General features: G+C 39.4%; 2 protein-coding genes across 5 annotated transcripts; both read right to left on the bottom strand.

Annotated features, from left to right (window-relative positions):
• Window positions 1-5: 5 nt before the first annotated feature.
• aftpha (aftiphilin a) lies at window positions 6-9,431 on the bottom strand. Of its 4 annotated transcripts, none has more exons than XM_052546666.1 (10): window positions 9,242-9,431; window positions 5,154-6,695; window positions 4,586-4,740; window positions 4,347-4,473; window positions 4,197-4,253; window positions 3,961-4,083; window positions 3,173-3,233; window positions 2,786-2,869; window positions 2,506-2,629; window positions 6-1,515 (listed from the first exon to the last, which is right to left on the bottom strand). In XM_052546666.1, exons 2-10 carry the CDS (start codon window positions 6,657-6,659, stop codon window positions 1,356-1,358), a joined length of 2,397 nt encoding a protein of 798 aa, XP_052402626.1. In that variant the 5' UTR covers window positions 6,660-6,695; window positions 9,242-9,431; the 3' UTR covers window positions 6-1,355. The 4 variants fall into 4 exon arrangements, with proteins under 4 accessions (XP_052402626.1, XP_052402625.1, XP_052402627.1 ...); XM_052546665.1 differs by having other exon boundaries at window positions 6-1,518; window positions 9,242-9,416; XM_052546667.1 differs by lacking the exon at window positions 2,786-2,869 and having other exon boundaries at window positions 6-1,518; window positions 9,242-9,415.
• A 1,413-nt stretch (window positions 9,432-10,844) lies between these two features.
• On the bottom strand, window positions 10,845-14,691 carry lgalsla (lectin, galactoside-binding-like a). The gene is made up of 5 exons (XM_052547004.1): window positions 14,528-14,691; window positions 13,848-13,922; window positions 13,683-13,771; window positions 13,221-13,383; window positions 10,845-12,376 (listed from the first exon to the last, which is right to left on the bottom strand). Exons 1-5 carry the CDS (start codon window positions 14,558-14,560, stop codon window positions 12,233-12,235), a joined length of 504 nt encoding a protein of 167 aa, XP_052402964.1. The 5' UTR covers window positions 14,561-14,691; the 3' UTR covers window positions 10,845-12,232.
• Window positions 14,692-15,850: the final 1,159 nt, after the last annotated feature.

Genomic DNA, 15,850 nt, shown 5'->3' with positions numbered 1-15,850 from the left:
CAGCATTTTCTCTTAAATTATTTTAATTTCTTGTGTACACTTAAAGAAAATTTACACACTTGTTTGTTTTTTTAAGAACCTGGGCATGCACGATTGACCTCGGTACAGGCTCTTTAGAGATATCATTCATCTGTATGAGTTTTCCATAGGAATTTTCCCATAACAATTTTTACATGTTCCATAGTTTGACTGTACACAGTCTGAAGCCACAGTTAACTATGTAAGCAGATCTTCTGTATATCTTTACAATGTGCAAAATCCTCCAGGAGACAGAATAAACAGAGACACGACTGAAAAACAAAAGATCCAGGAGACAGAAAAACCAAAAGGTGAGAAAACACGTTTCTGGCGAACATTTCCCATCATGCACTCCTGGTGTACAGGACCACAGTGATAGCAGACATCCTCCAAAAGAGTCACTTAAGATTTATCAGAGTAAATAAAACACAGATACAGAATGACCAAAACAGGTACATGAGCAAACCGATACAGCAGATATTGGTCCCTTATTCTTGATACATATATTTATATATTCAAGTTGATCATTCATTCAACAATTCCTTCACTACAATTGAGTCCAAAGACAGTGGTTTCAACCTACATTAAAAAAACAATAATAAACAAAATGAGAACCGAAAAACATGAGCTAATGCAGAGATGTGGTTTGTATAGTTGCCGTCTGTCAGGATGGAAAGCGAGTTAATTGTTAAACTATTTTCACAACAAAATGATAAAGTGTTCACTAATGCCTGTGCGAAATCAAATAACCTAAAACCTACATGTAATAACAATATTGATTGTAATGTAATAGCCCAAATGATTAAAAACTAAGGCCTTTGTTACGCAAAATCTAAAGAAAAATTTGCAGGTTTGGTTTCAAGTCGATATTACTATGCATTTATGTATCTACAAACAAATCAGATCATTCACATCATCATTTGTGCCATTGAAGGACGTTTAAGCCAGTGTTTCATTAAAACAAACGACCTGAAAATAACAAAGTGCCTCGTTCTCCCTCATACAGACTATCTTAACTGTGACGAATACTCCAAAGCAAATCATCCCTGATTATATACAGATTGGCTCTAATATAAACACAAACTCTTTTTCTACTCGCATCCTACTAATAAAATTAACTAGTCTTTTCTCCTCTAAAGCGATCAATCATTAGTCGATTATCTTATCCACTCTCTCTAACATAGACAATGTTTTTGAACTTAAAAACACCTGGGAACATGACACACCGGAACTAGACAACCAAAAGGATGAAATTAAAATCATAACTGTCCGTTTCGTGAAAAGCTGGAGAGCATTACACAGAGAAAGAGGTGAAACGGCAGGAGGAGAGGACCGCATCAGTCGGGTGTGGGACAGGGCGAGGAGGAGGAGGGGAGGAGAGGAGTCAGCGTGGAGGGGAACATGAGGACTTTAGCCTGCATGAACGACAGATCCGGCAGACCGGAGATCACTCGCCGAGCCTCTTCACTCAGATTCTCCTCCTTCTGCACTGGCTTTCTGCTGAGAGAGATCAGACCGGTCAGAGAGAGAGAGGACATCAGAGAGAAATATCTAAAACAGAGATCAGACATATCAGAGTAAGGGATCAGAGAGATCTGACAGAGATCAAATAGATATCAGACAGAGATCAAACATAAATCAGACAGAGATCTGACAGAAATCAGACAGAGATCAAACAGATATCAGTCGGAGATCAAACAGATATCAAACAGAAATCAGACAGATATCAGACAGAGATCAGACATAGATCAGACAGATATCAGTCAGAGATCAAACAGAGATCAGACAGAAATCAAACAGATATCAGTCAGAGATCAAACAGAGATCAAACAGAGATCAAACAGAGATCAGACAGAGATCTGACAGAAATCAGACAGAGATCAAACAGAAATCAGACAGATACCAGTCAGAGATCAAACAGATATCAGAAAGAGATCAGACAAAGATCAGACAGAATAGACAGAGATCAGAACGAGAGATCAGACAGAGAGCAGACAGAACAGGCAAATCTGAGTAAGAGATCAGACAAAACCGACAGAGCTCAAACTAAATAGACGGAGATCAGAACAAGAAATCAGACAGATCTTGAATTGTTGTTTGATCAGACTTAGAAAAGTTGGATCAAAAATGCAAAATAACCCTATTTTTCCTAAGGGTAATTACTGAACGGCAATCATTAAATTAACCAATAAACCGAGTACCACACAGGATTTTCTTTTCATGAGCAGCACGACAGAAGTACGCAGAAGTACTACAACAGTAGTAAATACCGATGGCATCACATGACCTACATCCAGGTATCCCATTAAAATGGCTATTTGCATTTTTATTAAATTCTGTGTAAAACCATCAAACCTTTTGGCAGTTGGCTCAAATAAGGAGTCAACGCCTACAGAAAGCCTGCTGCTCTGAACCCCCTCACGCTCTGTGGTGTGGCTCCTCCTGGTGGCCCAGCAGCAGTACTGTGAATGTGAGAGGCTCACTGACCTGGTGGAGGTGCTCGTCTTCTCCACGGTGGACATGAGGCGAGCGAACGCATCCACGACTCTACTGCTGCCTCCGCTGACCTCCAGCTTCGCCTGGGTCAACTCGTACAGCTCCGGGTCCACACCTGCACACGCAGATCAGCACACATGTGATACACCAGCACATGCACGCATGCAACAACAATCGTCTGAATGGACGGTTAAAGATATAGATGCAAATAGAGCAGAAATCCAGAACGCACAGACAGCTTTGGTGTTAAACTGGAAATGTTTCAGCAAACCTGGTATGGAGGTGGCCGTGCCGGAGGGCGACTCGTCCACAGGGCCGAAGAAATCGAGGTTGAGCAGAGAGGAGCCTCCACTCGCTTCAGAACGAGGGATGGTGAAAGACGAGAGAAGGGTTAGGAACAGAGAGAAAGAGAACACAGGAGAAGCAGAAGTTGACAAACGCTCAGGTCTGGATTAGTGATGAAACTACGGGACTGGATTAGTGCTGGTTTCTGTTAGCGAGAAGCGTGAAGAGGACATGAGCATCCAACAGAGATGTGGAGAACTGTTAATCAAGCGTTTAGTTTTCAAAACACGAGACATGTTTCTTTATATTTGAGAATGAGAAAAGCTGGTTTCTCAGCGATGTTCCTCCTCGTGAATCGATTGATCGGTCTTACCGTCCAGAGGGTTTGTAAGGCCACTGCTGCTCCAGTCAAACTGAACGGGAGGAAGAGACTCCTGACCACAGAAAAAGAGAGACCAGATGTCACATTTTACAAAGTAATGCAAAAAATTATAATTAAATGAAAAAAGTTGTTCCATTTAGTTGTCTGTACGATACTTTTAATGTGCAACAATTGCATTTGTTTGTTTTTTATGTGCAGGACTAGGTTTATTATGTAATTAATGATTGCCGCCCAGTTATTACACTTAGAAATATAGAAGCTGTAACTTTTTTAAGTTAAGAAAGGTCTGATATAAACTGTGGTAAATACTGATTTGGCATGCTTTGTCAAACATATTGTAAACAAACCTTCCTATAGAAACCACGTTCTAAAATTAAAGTTTTGACATTTTCATTTGTGCAGATTATATGGGGTCTAGCTATTTCGTTTATTTTGACAAACAAAAAATGACCATTTAAATCAAACTGGTTTTAATCAAATTGGTCCTCCAGCTGTTCCTTTTATCTACAATTAACTTTTCTGGCCTCTTATTGCTACCTGTCCCAACTTTTTTGGAATGTGTAGCTCTCATGAAATCCAAAATGAGCCAAAATTGGGCATGACATTTCAACAAGTTTATGAGATTTGTAAATTATTCCATTCCTTTTTTTACTCACAATTTTTGTTCACAATGTGTTTTTTACTCACAATTTTTGTTCACAATGTGTCCCAACTTTTTTGGAATCGGGTGTGTAATGTGTGCACTATTTTAGCAGGTGAATGTTCCTGAAGACGCTCACCTGGGCAGTGTCAGGTGGACAGGTGTTCAGCTCCGTGGTGACTGAAGGAGATTTAGCGATTGAGGCGATCATTTCAGCGGCGGAGACGGGCTTCACCGGCTCTTTCGTGGGTTCCAGCATCCCCTGCAGACCAACATGATTGATTAAACACATATGAGCTTTAAAGGTCGTCTAAAATAAACCAGCGTCCATCATTCTCTCACACACACAGCTCACTGCAGCTGGGCTTCACTCACCAGACTGGCAGCATACATTGGCACAATTACAGGCTGCTTTTTCTGTCCCGTGAACAGCTGAGGAGAAAGAGATCAAAACAGAAGAGAAGTCAGTTACACACAGAACACAGCTTCTTATATACATGACTTGACCATCACTTGACAACTCACGATGTTTCTGGTGTCGATACCAAGCGAGCAGAGCAGTGCTTTATTGGTGTGAGAGCCGCCCCACTGGTACCGGAGGCCGAAGGCATTATGAACATCCTGCAGCTGCTGCCAAACGTCTCGCAGTGCCCTACAGATCCCGCAGGAGGAGAACGAGAGCGTTTCATTCACCACAGGACAATAAAGATGACTTAACTGAGGTAACTGGCCACCAGCAGCACTAAGCAAATAAAGCTCCTCACCCATTGGTCGGCCCTCTGTCAGCGTCTTCCTGTGGTGAGGTGTCAGGAGGTTTGAGGAAGGTGTCGAGCGTGGTCACCTGTACCTCCACCGGAGGGGCGACCACCAGCTCGAAACTGGCCTGGAAAAGCTTCTCCAAACGGCTGAGCAGTGCAGACTTCGTAAAACACAGAAAGAAAGAAGAAAACTGTGTTATAATAGAGAGGGGATCAAAGGACTTTTGGAATGTTGCAACAGATAAATGCTGTTCTTTTGAATTTTCTGTTCATCAAACAGTTTATTGTAATTGTAATGATATTACACAATATTACCATTTTAAATGTATTTTTGATCAAATAAATGCAGCCTTGGTGACTTGGTGAAATATTACATTTCATTAATTAGTGAAAGGTATCTGTAAAAAAAACAGACATTAAATAGGCTCTGTAGACAGAGGAAACCATCCTGTGCAGGTTCATTCCTCAATCTGATTTAATTTTCTGTGCTAGTTTTTCTGAAGCACAGAATGGGGCAAAGTAAAAAAATTTAATATAAACCATCAAACTAGTAAGTTTAAGTAATTCGACCTACCGTTGTACAACTTTTGTGCTCCTCCGCAGCAGTAGGGGGTGCTGTAACCGGTTGGCTTTCCTGCCAATCATCTCTGTTTTTTTCTGTAGCCGATGCATCAAACCTTGCCCACGATTCCTCTTCCTTCTGGCTCGGATCCGGCTCAGAGAAGGCCTGCCATCCTTCGTTATCGCCCACCTGTGCAGAGCTAAAATCTGCAAAACTGTCACTTCCAGGAAAATCAGCAAACGTTGTTGCCTCCTCACCCTCCAGCTCTGTTTTACTAGGTTCTTTTGATGTGTCAAAATCACCAAATTCATCATCTTCGACCTCCAGTGGGGGATTCTGGTCCAGCTCGGGCTGAGAGACCCCCTGCTGGTCAAAATCAGCAAATCCTGTCGCGCTAAATGAGCTGGCGTCTCCAAAGTCACCGAAATCTCCAAAATCCTCATCGTCGTCCTCGGCCAGCTGGCTTTGGTCGGCCGGAGTGGCCGTCTCCTCCTGAAGCGGAGGCGAGGGGACAGATCCCGTCATGCTAAAGTCGCTGAATTCTTCGAGCGCGTCTGTCGATAGCGGCCGACCAAAGGAAGTCTCCGTTTCCGTCTCCATTTCTAAAGTCTCATTCTCTGAGACTTTCTCATCTGATTGCTTGCCACTAGACTTATCCCCAATAGAGTCGGGCGACCCCCTGTTCTCATCGGTTTCACTAAAAGTGACACCATTAAGGGCTAGCGGTTCCACTGTGCTAACGACTTCAGCAGTATCAGCTTCTAGCTCCCTTCGATCTAAATCAGACCCTTCATGGAAACCCCAGTCACCATTGCTGAGACTTTCTGAGTTTCCAGAAAAGAAGCCAAACCCTGTGTTTCTCGAGTCCCTGCTATTGTCTTCTAAACTAGTGCCGCGCTCTTCAACGCTGTCGCTAGCATCGTTCTGTGGCGGTACGCATCCTTGGTTCGAATGTTCCCAGTCTGTCTCTGAAGGCTGGTTGTGTTCAGCATTAGAAAAGGCAGTGAAATCTGCAAAATCATCTGGACTGACATCAAATTCGTTGGATTTGTGTGGTGTGGCCGGGCTTCCACCTTGGTCTAATGTCGCGAAACCGTTGGTGAGCACTTCAGCGGTGCCATTGCAGTCAATGACATCACTGTCAGTCCGAGACCCTGTTGTGAACTCCAAGGATGTGATGTGAGCTTGGTGCTCACTGAACTTTTTGAGTTCCTCTACGCTAACCGTTCTGCCATTGGGTGTGGAGGTCTGGCCGGAGCCAGGGGTCACGCCGTTGGCTTTCGTAGACCCTGCGGGTTGAGCGGACAGCCCTACGATCCTTCCGTTGCTCAGCAGCTCTGGCGGCGAGGTGGCGTTCAGAGCCTGAGACTGGTTGAATGTGGTCGGCGTGTCGAACTCAGAGAAGCTGGTGCTGTTCGGGACACCGGTGAAGTCACTGAAATCATCGTCCTCGTCCTCCATGCCATCCTCCATCGGGGGCGGAGAGGAGGAGTACATGTGTATCACGTCAGGCTCCATGGGGCCTTGAGCAGAAACACAGCCGAGAGCTCACACCTGAAGCAAAGCCATGCACGCACAGATTAGCATTCAGGAATATGACTCACAAACCATTAGTACAAATGGAGGTTAATTTATTCTCAGGGCCTTTAATCTAATCTTACACATCAATATTTTCCAATTAGACACTGGTTATCACAAAAGAGTTACTAGATATGTTATTGTTTGAGAAAACATTTTCTTTTTCTGGCAAAAGAAATATGATGCATAGATGTGGCTTTGCGTTCATTTACACAAGCAAAACATGATCTAGTTCACAGTAAATGCTAATCCACATCAAAATCTATGCTACTAATCTGAGTTTGTGTCGCACAGGACAACATGCACCCATCATCTTCCCATTGTGTAAAGAGAAGTGCCCATCAACACATATTACAATAGTAATAGTTATTGTATTGTTTGATATTTTATTTACAATTTTTGCTTTCATTTTTAAATGATCAGAAAAATTCACAGCCAGGTTTTTCCTCCTGAACTGCGCAGCCCTACAATGCATGTCACACAATGAGACTGTTGGAAGGATACTAATATAATTAAAGTGTCAGGGTGCCCTCAGGATTATTCCAAACCCATAATCAGATTTAATGTGAAATGCAAGAAGTCGTTTGGAAATGCTTTCTGTCACAGCAACAGAAAATCAGCTCTTCTGCAACGTTTCATGTTTTAATCGCAGCAGTGAGAACAGCAGGGAGACGCTGTATTATCACTAATTCTTCTCTTTAATGACCTTAAGCATTTTTGTACATGAGCATCACCCTACATCTAATTACTGGTGTTTGCAAAGACAAGCAACACTTTGCTGTTGCTCTGCATATGTGTTAATGCTTTAAGCCATAAATAACTAACTAGTGAGTGAATCATCACACACTGCTTGTGCTTTAGTACATCAAGCCATCTTTGAGAACACAACATCAGTAAATCTTCTTAATCTTGACATGAATAAAATGCATGCTTATTTTCTTTATTCAAACCGCTGATCACCATCGTAACACCGCTAAGCAATCGCCCTCTGTAGACAGCGCTCATCATGATAGTGCTCAAGGGCTCATTAACAGGAACAAGTTCTTGTTGTCTAACTCAAATCAAATCAACAAGAGTTAAAACAAGACAGACCGTCTTCAAATCAGACGTTAATTAAGTGCTAACGGGAGAAGTGGTGACTCGAGCGGAGCAGGAGAACCAGATCAGTCTGGAAAATCCACGTCACTCAATGCAATAGTTTACAAAGGAGAGCAAAAGCACAGAGCAAATTAAACAGGGTTTTAAATGATCCACTGTCTCGCGCTGGGAGCGTCGTCAGAGCTGTTTGCTCAGAGCTGGCTCAAACAATGACAGAGTGACTGAGTGAAAACAGCAAGATCTTAAACAAACCTCAGTTTACATTCACACCACTTAAGTGGCCGATGTCTTACAGACATTATAAAGCAAAAAAAGAAAAAGAAAATTATATATTTCAAAAAGCATCAACAGATTTCCAAATGAATTATTTACTCCTCTGATTTATATTATTGTAAATTAATTTAAGATTTATCTTCATAGATTTAATGGGACTGACTGACAGTAATGCTCAACTGTCCTGTAAGGACAAAACCTTTGGTAAATAACTGATATTAATAATCATAACTGAGTATTCATTTTATAATTATTATGAAAATGATACTTTCAAAAACAGGAAGATTAAAACAGGAACAGAAAGCAAATTGTGCTAAACTACCATTTTTGTTTAAACCAGTTTAACTGCAGACGTCTATAATCTAGCACACACACACACACACACAAAATACATTTTACTATCAGAAAGCAACAACAAATGTCCATCTTAATTATTTTACTCCTTTAGTTTGTATTACTGCAAATTAAAAACCCCTCTGCATTTCAGAAGATACTCTTATTTTCTTCTGATGATACACTTCATCTATAAATATCTATAATTAGGCTATAACGGTACATTCATATTACACATACCAAGACTAAAATGTAGTAATATGAGGATTATGAGTAATATCGTTTCTAAAATAGATGACAGTGTTTAAGTGCGCAGGACACACTTCAGGAGTGAAGTTATTAAATCAGTTCATCACAGCTGTTAAAAACACCAGGCCTTCAGCTCATAAACTGATCAATCTACACACACTTTATTAACCTGACGAGGAGATTAGTTTAGATTAAACTGTGTTTATCCTAGATTAAATCTGGATTAAACCTGGACTTTTAGGATTTTAGACAGAATCGAATCGGTTTTGGAGATGTTTACCTCACGGCTAGCAGTTAGCCATTAGCTTGATTACTCCTGACAGCATAAAATACAGTGTTTAAATCAGTCAAAATGATCTTCTTCTGTCTAAACTATTACATTAAGTTCCCGTAAGAGTCGTGTTACTGTTTCATGAGTGATTCAGCAGAGCAAACTCGGGCTGTTAGCATACGAGCTCAGAGTAGCATCAGAACCCATTGGTTAACATGGGCGATGCTAGCAGGCTAACACTAGCTGTAGCCTCGGTGCTAACGGCTAGCTGTCACGCAGCTGTCAGTCATCTTCTTACCTCACGAGACCGGAGTGAAGAGTCCCATCGTCACGAGCGCATCCCGCGCACCGGCGTCACGGGAGACCCGCTCAGATCCCGCTCTCTATGTTTGTGTGAGTGTGTGTGAGTGTGAAAGTGTGAGCTATAGATCCTGCTCTTTTTCTGAGTATTACCCAGCATGCACCACGCGCTGGTGTGGCACTGCTGGACTCGCGTGTTGATTGGTTGAGGCTGGCTTGAACAAATAATATTATAATTATGTAACATTATTTGGCTTATCTTTTTCTCATTATAGTACTGTACTGTATTCTGTAAATTTAATGTCATTTTGAAATATATTTCAATTATTAATAATTAATTATTTGTTTAGTATTTTAAGTTATTTAGTAATATCTGTCAAGCGATTAATCGCGATAAATCGCATCCAAAATAAAAGTTTTTTGTTTACATATCATATGTGTGTCCAGTTTATTATTTATTATGTATATATAAACAAAAACACATGCATGCATATATTAAAGAAAAATGTTATATGTTAAATGTTAAATGTTATATGTATGTATATATATATATATATATATATATATATATATATATATATATATTAAATTGCTATAAATATATACATGCAAATACATTTAAATGTTTTCTAAATTTGTACTATATTTGTGTGTATTTATAAATAAATAATAAATATAAATATATTATGTAAACAAAAACTTATTTTGGATGCCATAAATTGTTTGGCAACACTTATTTATATCATACTTAATTTTTTTGTTATAATTTTTTATACTGCTAGCCTAAAGACCCAGTTCATACAGTGAAAAGATATCATGAAAATATTTGAAAAATATTTTACTGCTCTATGTATTGTTTGTTTATTCTAATGTAATTTTACATCTATTTATTTTAATCTCATTTTATTCTTCTGTTTATTATTTACATTTATCTATTTATTTATTATTTTAATCTACATTTAAAGCATTTTTTGTACATTTTAATCTACCTTTTTTACACTGCTTAGCCTAAATGCCCCATTTATACTGTAAAATTTTATATTATAAAATTGTAAAACATATAAATAGAAAAATATAGAGTTTTTATTAAGTTACATTGAGCTTTGCTACTCACTAGAACTGTATTGCTATATGTATTATTTGTATTTTATTATCTATCTATTGTTTAGCATATCTATCTCTTTATAATTATAATTATAATTTAATTTATTTAGTAAATTTTTATTTTAATGAACTTTTTCTAAGTTTTTGCTTACCGGCCTAAATCAAGCAGAGCCTTAGCAAGTACCAAGGCAAAATACAGTCATTATAACATACTGCAGCACAGCTGAGAAGGAGCTCTACTATAATAGACATAATCATCAGGAAGCAGAGCAGAGATAAGAAAGCCAACAGGAAAGCCGAAGGCAGGAGTTTATCAGCACAATATGCAGGAAGACTCTTCCATGAACGCTCAAATTAAACTCTTCAGAAGGGATGAGAACGTTTAGTAACAGGAGTGCAGCACATCAGTCATTTGCACATTTGAAATATATTTCTGTATACACCAAAATACTTTTCTAGATAACTTGGCCCTGCTAATATCATCACTTACAATACCATTTCATTCATTAGAAGCCTTTATTAATTAGAAACAATGTGTGTACAATCAAGAGGCTGATGTGACACACCGTGTGCTCAGAGACAATAAATACACAGAAAGCACTGGAATGCAATGATTTTTACCCCTGATTTCTGCTGGTCTCAAGTAACCAAAGCACCTAAATGAAGTTCACAGCATCAGCGGCTCAACAGTGTGTTTAACTGCTTGTCAGTGCAAATACAGTGTTAAGATCACTATTGATGTAATTTTTATGTTCTATTCACGTATTTAGGAAATAAACAAACCTCTTTGGGGTTTCCACCGGAGTACATTAGCTGTAGAGTTACACATTCAGGCAGTACGTTCATATATCACTATTCACTGAATCTTTACATTATTAGTTCAGCATCTGTATCTGGCCTCATGCAACATTCATCTTACATTTGTCATCTCCACTTTAATGCCATAAAGTCAACACGGAATGCAGATGGACCCCTTTACTTTCTGAATGCATGCTCTTGGTCTTATATTTAATAAGATTTTTTCATATATGTAACATTTTACATATAAATATATTTACATACATTTATTTTAATATATCAATATTTTGTGTTTTACCTTTGAAATTAATTTATTATAAATAATAATATATAATTTACTATTTCTGTAGTCCAAAACTATGAAATGTTGAAAGTGGCATTTCAGCACTGAAGTCCCGGGCTGGTTTTCTGAATGGGTTTTGGGTTAAGTTCCTGAAATAATCTCTGTGGTGAACACAAGCTCACAATATTTTCACATTTTATCACAATTGCTAACAAGTAACACATTTAACCGCAGAGGTTCAACTCATCTACTCACTAGGCGCTGTCACGGCCTCATTGTGATTATAATCATGCTCGTGCACTATTCAAACTCAAACGTTCAGCGAAAAAACGTTCAGTTCAGTTTTTAAATAAGCTGATGGTGATGTTGAAGTTACACGATCTCGTAATTTGTTTACATTTCTTTTTTACTTTTGGTGATTGTGTTCAGGATTCAAAATTGATTGTGAAGATTAACAAAATGAGTAAAAATCTTAGTCACAGAGCTTTTTTTCTGCAATAATCCAAAAGCCAATGGAAAGTCCAGTTGAGTCCAGGATGATGTGAACTTATGAGATGGACTACAGATATTCATCAAAATCAAGTCCCAGCCTATTTGAATATCCCTTTGCACTCAGAAAAAACTAACTAAATCGGATGCGAATGGCATTTCATGTTGACTTCTGCTAAAATGCTACTGAGACTTGTGATGCTCATCAAAACGAATGTCTCCTTATAGCTCGAAGTGCATCAGTTCTAGATGATTGTGGAGCGTCCTTCAGCATCACAGACAGTCTTTAGCACCCAGAACAGACTCGAGGAGTCTTCAGTTGAGCTTGGTGATGGTCAGACTGCCGCTGATCTGGATGGTGTCGATGGCCGTCAGCGGCGTCACGCGGTGGTAGAAGTCAAAGAGCTGATGGCCGTCCACGAGCACGCGGAAGCGCGGGTGATCACAGTGAATCTCAACCTGAACAAACAACAAGAACATGTCACATACAGCTTCTAATTGCATGTTCATGTTCCTGCTGTTTTATAAGGACTAGGAGAGTTTCATGCAATAAACAGTTATTTAGACTATTTATCTTTTGCATATTCATCAGTCACTCTAAATATTTACGCTTATGCAATTAGGCATACGCTTTTATCCAAAGCAGTTGACTTACATTTAATCAATTCATGCATTTGCTGGGAATCGAACCCAAGATCTTGGTGTTGCGGTCAGCATGACCCTAAACCTTCCTCCATTAACCCCATAAAGCCTGCTGTGTCATATTTGATGCACAAAGGTCTCTAAGTGATAAACATGATCAAAACCTTGCTGTTAAATCAGCTGCACGCAATCTACTACATGTCTTCTACCGTCTGATTGATAGTTTAGACTTTTGGGCGTTAAATGCCTTTTAGTACAAGTATAAAACGGCTTGTGCTTCACTTGTCTAATTGCTCTGAAATCTTTAATGATTTTTATAAAGTAAACATGAGAATAACTTTTATATTCTTATTGCCAACTCTTACTGGGCTAAAGTAACTTCTCTTTACACGTACTTGATTATCTAGATAATAAATAATAACAGCAAATGTATTAATAATAGTCATGCTAATAAGCAACTAGTTAATAGTGAGAACTGGTCCCTAAACTAAAGTGATACCACTTTTTCTGTCTATTATTTTATATGTTTATGGGGTTAACAAGCCTTCAAAAACACCAACAAGTCAACTATTTAGTAGACAGCCAATCGTTCAGTTTTGCAAATATGCATCCCGACACAAAACATGAGGTCATTCAGCTGAATTCAGATGAGGACACTGACCCTGAAAGGCTGCTCTGCGATGAAGGGGAAGTACGGTATTGACCTCTCCTCCTCGCCCCAGCTTTCAGAAACACAGGCGTTTCGTGAAACCTCCCGGTCGTCGAACCGCACGCACATATCCAGAGCCACGTCCCCACAGCCGCACGTCAGACTGATGTCAAACCTGCCCCGGAGAGAGAGAGAGAGAGAGATGAGAGAGAGAGAGAGAGAGAGATGAGGGAGAGAGAGCAGGAACATTCAACATTGAGTCCAAACCAGCGTTGAGTCCAAACCTGAAACAACCGAATACAGGAGCTCATCGTCTAGACGTTTTCTGTCTAACCTCATTCCTTGTTAACTAGCTAGCTTTGATCATTTAACTTATACAGATAATATGAAGCACATGACAGCTGTGTATCTCAGGGTGTGTCCTGCACTTGTGTGTGTGTGTGTGTGTGTGTGTGTTGACATAAGCTACTGTACCTGTCCGGATCTGCATTCACGACGCCCATGACCGTGATTTTCTTCCCCGGTCTCAGTCCTCCGCGGATGCTGCCACAGAACGGCACGGCCTGTCAAACACAGCACAGCGACGTGAGACAACACAGCCTGGACATATAGACAGATCCACATCTGTCAGGTCATTACCAGTGTCTGCTGCTCATCTTTCTGTGGTGACATACACTGAGGCTCCTCAAAAGAACCGCTCAGATTTCTGGTTCTCTGTGGTGGATAAAGCACAACCAGGAAGTTAAGAGACGGCCGTTTGTGCAAAAAACATGCAAATTACAGACAGATACACAGCACTGAACAGATGGAAACACTGATTCATTCACTAAGGGAACATACAAATGCACAATATACAAGCTGTCTTCTTTTAAACACAATTAAAAGTGAATGAGGACTGGAGCTGTCAAGCCCTCATAGGACTAAAAGAACCATAAAAATATCCTAAACATACTCCATATGAAATAAAGTCTTTAGAACCTAAATCGTTGAAACTATCAAGACATCCAAATTATATTTGACAACAAATTGAAGCAAACATTTTCTCCTCACACAAAACTATTGTCTGGCTTCATAAGATAATTTAGCACATCTGTCTTGACAGCTCCAGTCCCATTCACTTACACTGTAAAAAAAAAAAAAAAAAAAAAAAAAAACCCTAAAAAAGTGTTCATGTTTGGAAGGACACGAGGGTAAGTAAATAATGCATGTTATCTGAATGTGTAAATTTCTTTAAAACATCAATGCGTGTGAATTCTCTAGTCTGACTCTCATTGCTGACGAACTAGTTCCGCGTCACTCTTTATTATGACAATACTCACAAGTTCGTGTCGGACTGCGCTCAGCTCCGCCATGTTCCACGCAGATGCTCCACGGAAAGCGCGAGCACTCGGGCTCGGTTCGGGATCCAGGAGTCAGTTCGCCTGTATCTCCAGCAGTCTATGAGCAGAACTCTGAAAGAAGCGTCTGACCAATCAGCGCGCGCCCAGCAGGGTTTGCATTGTGACGTGGGCAGGATGTTAATCCGAGCGCTTGTCCTAAAACTTAAATCAGCTCTAATGACTTTAGTCTGTGTTTATCCCCCTGGGACTGAGAAGAAAAATGTTTTGGGGAATTTATTTTTACGTCATTGTAATCTGTTGAGCACATTACTTTTTATAATATAAAGTCAAATGTTATATTCGATCAACATCTTCTTGCAAACTCAGCACCTGTTCAACAACTCACTGAAAAACACTTAAAATGTTAGTTTAAGACATAATTTGAAAATCAAAGCATAGTGATGCAGTGTATGAAAAAGGATTGACCACCATCAGAACTAAAAATAGCATGTTACATTTTTGAAAATGATACCACAGTAAAACATTTTTTTCTTTTTTTGATGTGCACCACGGCGCACTGAACAAGAAAACGTTTTCGAGCTAACATTTTTAACAATGTTTTGAAAACATTTAAAACCAGATAACATTCCACACGCGTTCTATTAACACTAATGGAAGAATGTTCGTTAGTCAGAGTTCTGAGAACATTCCTGGGGAACACTGTGGAGTACCACGTGGCAAGAAAACGCACTGAAAAGATCGGAAATTAAATCTCTTTATATCATATGAAACATATTTTGCATGTATTTAAAATTGATAAATCTGATATTGAACTAAAAGGATCCTCATAAGAGTCTTCCACGACCAAATTGAGCTTTGCTGTCAGAATCATTCATTTTAGGCAAATAGCCTATGAGTTTTATTTCTCATTGGGAAGTTTTAGGAAAACCTCTGAGCAAACAGTTTCATATGTTTAATTCTAGACTTGTAGTCATAAACATTTAATATCTCATGAATATACAGCATACAGATTCCATATTAATTCATCTTTAACTATTACTCATGTATGCCGACGGAGGACTTTGGCATTTTTACACGGTATTATCACACATATGTTGGCTGTTGTGATGTTCACAGGAGTGATATAAACTGTCTGTCTGAATCAAAGTGAAGGCAGCACCACAGACACACACGTGTTGTGTTGTGAGGGTATATACAGCAGGGGGCGGTCTAGAGCAACACTTTACTTTCTGCATTTACCTCTATACTACTGAAACACCTCATCTATCTATCTATCTATCTATCTATCTATCTATCTATCTA

The sequence above is a fragment of the Carassius gibelio genome, chromosome B1 (genome assembly GCF_023724105.1).
Source record: "Carassius gibelio isolate Cgi1373 ecotype wild population from Czech Republic chromosome B1, carGib1.2-hapl.c, whole genome shotgun sequence".
Lineage (NCBI taxonomy): Eukaryota > Metazoa > Chordata > Actinopteri > Cypriniformes > Cyprinidae > Carassius > Carassius gibelio.
Note: the sequence above shows the minus strand (reverse complement) of the source record. Positions and strands in the feature narration are given on the sequence as shown.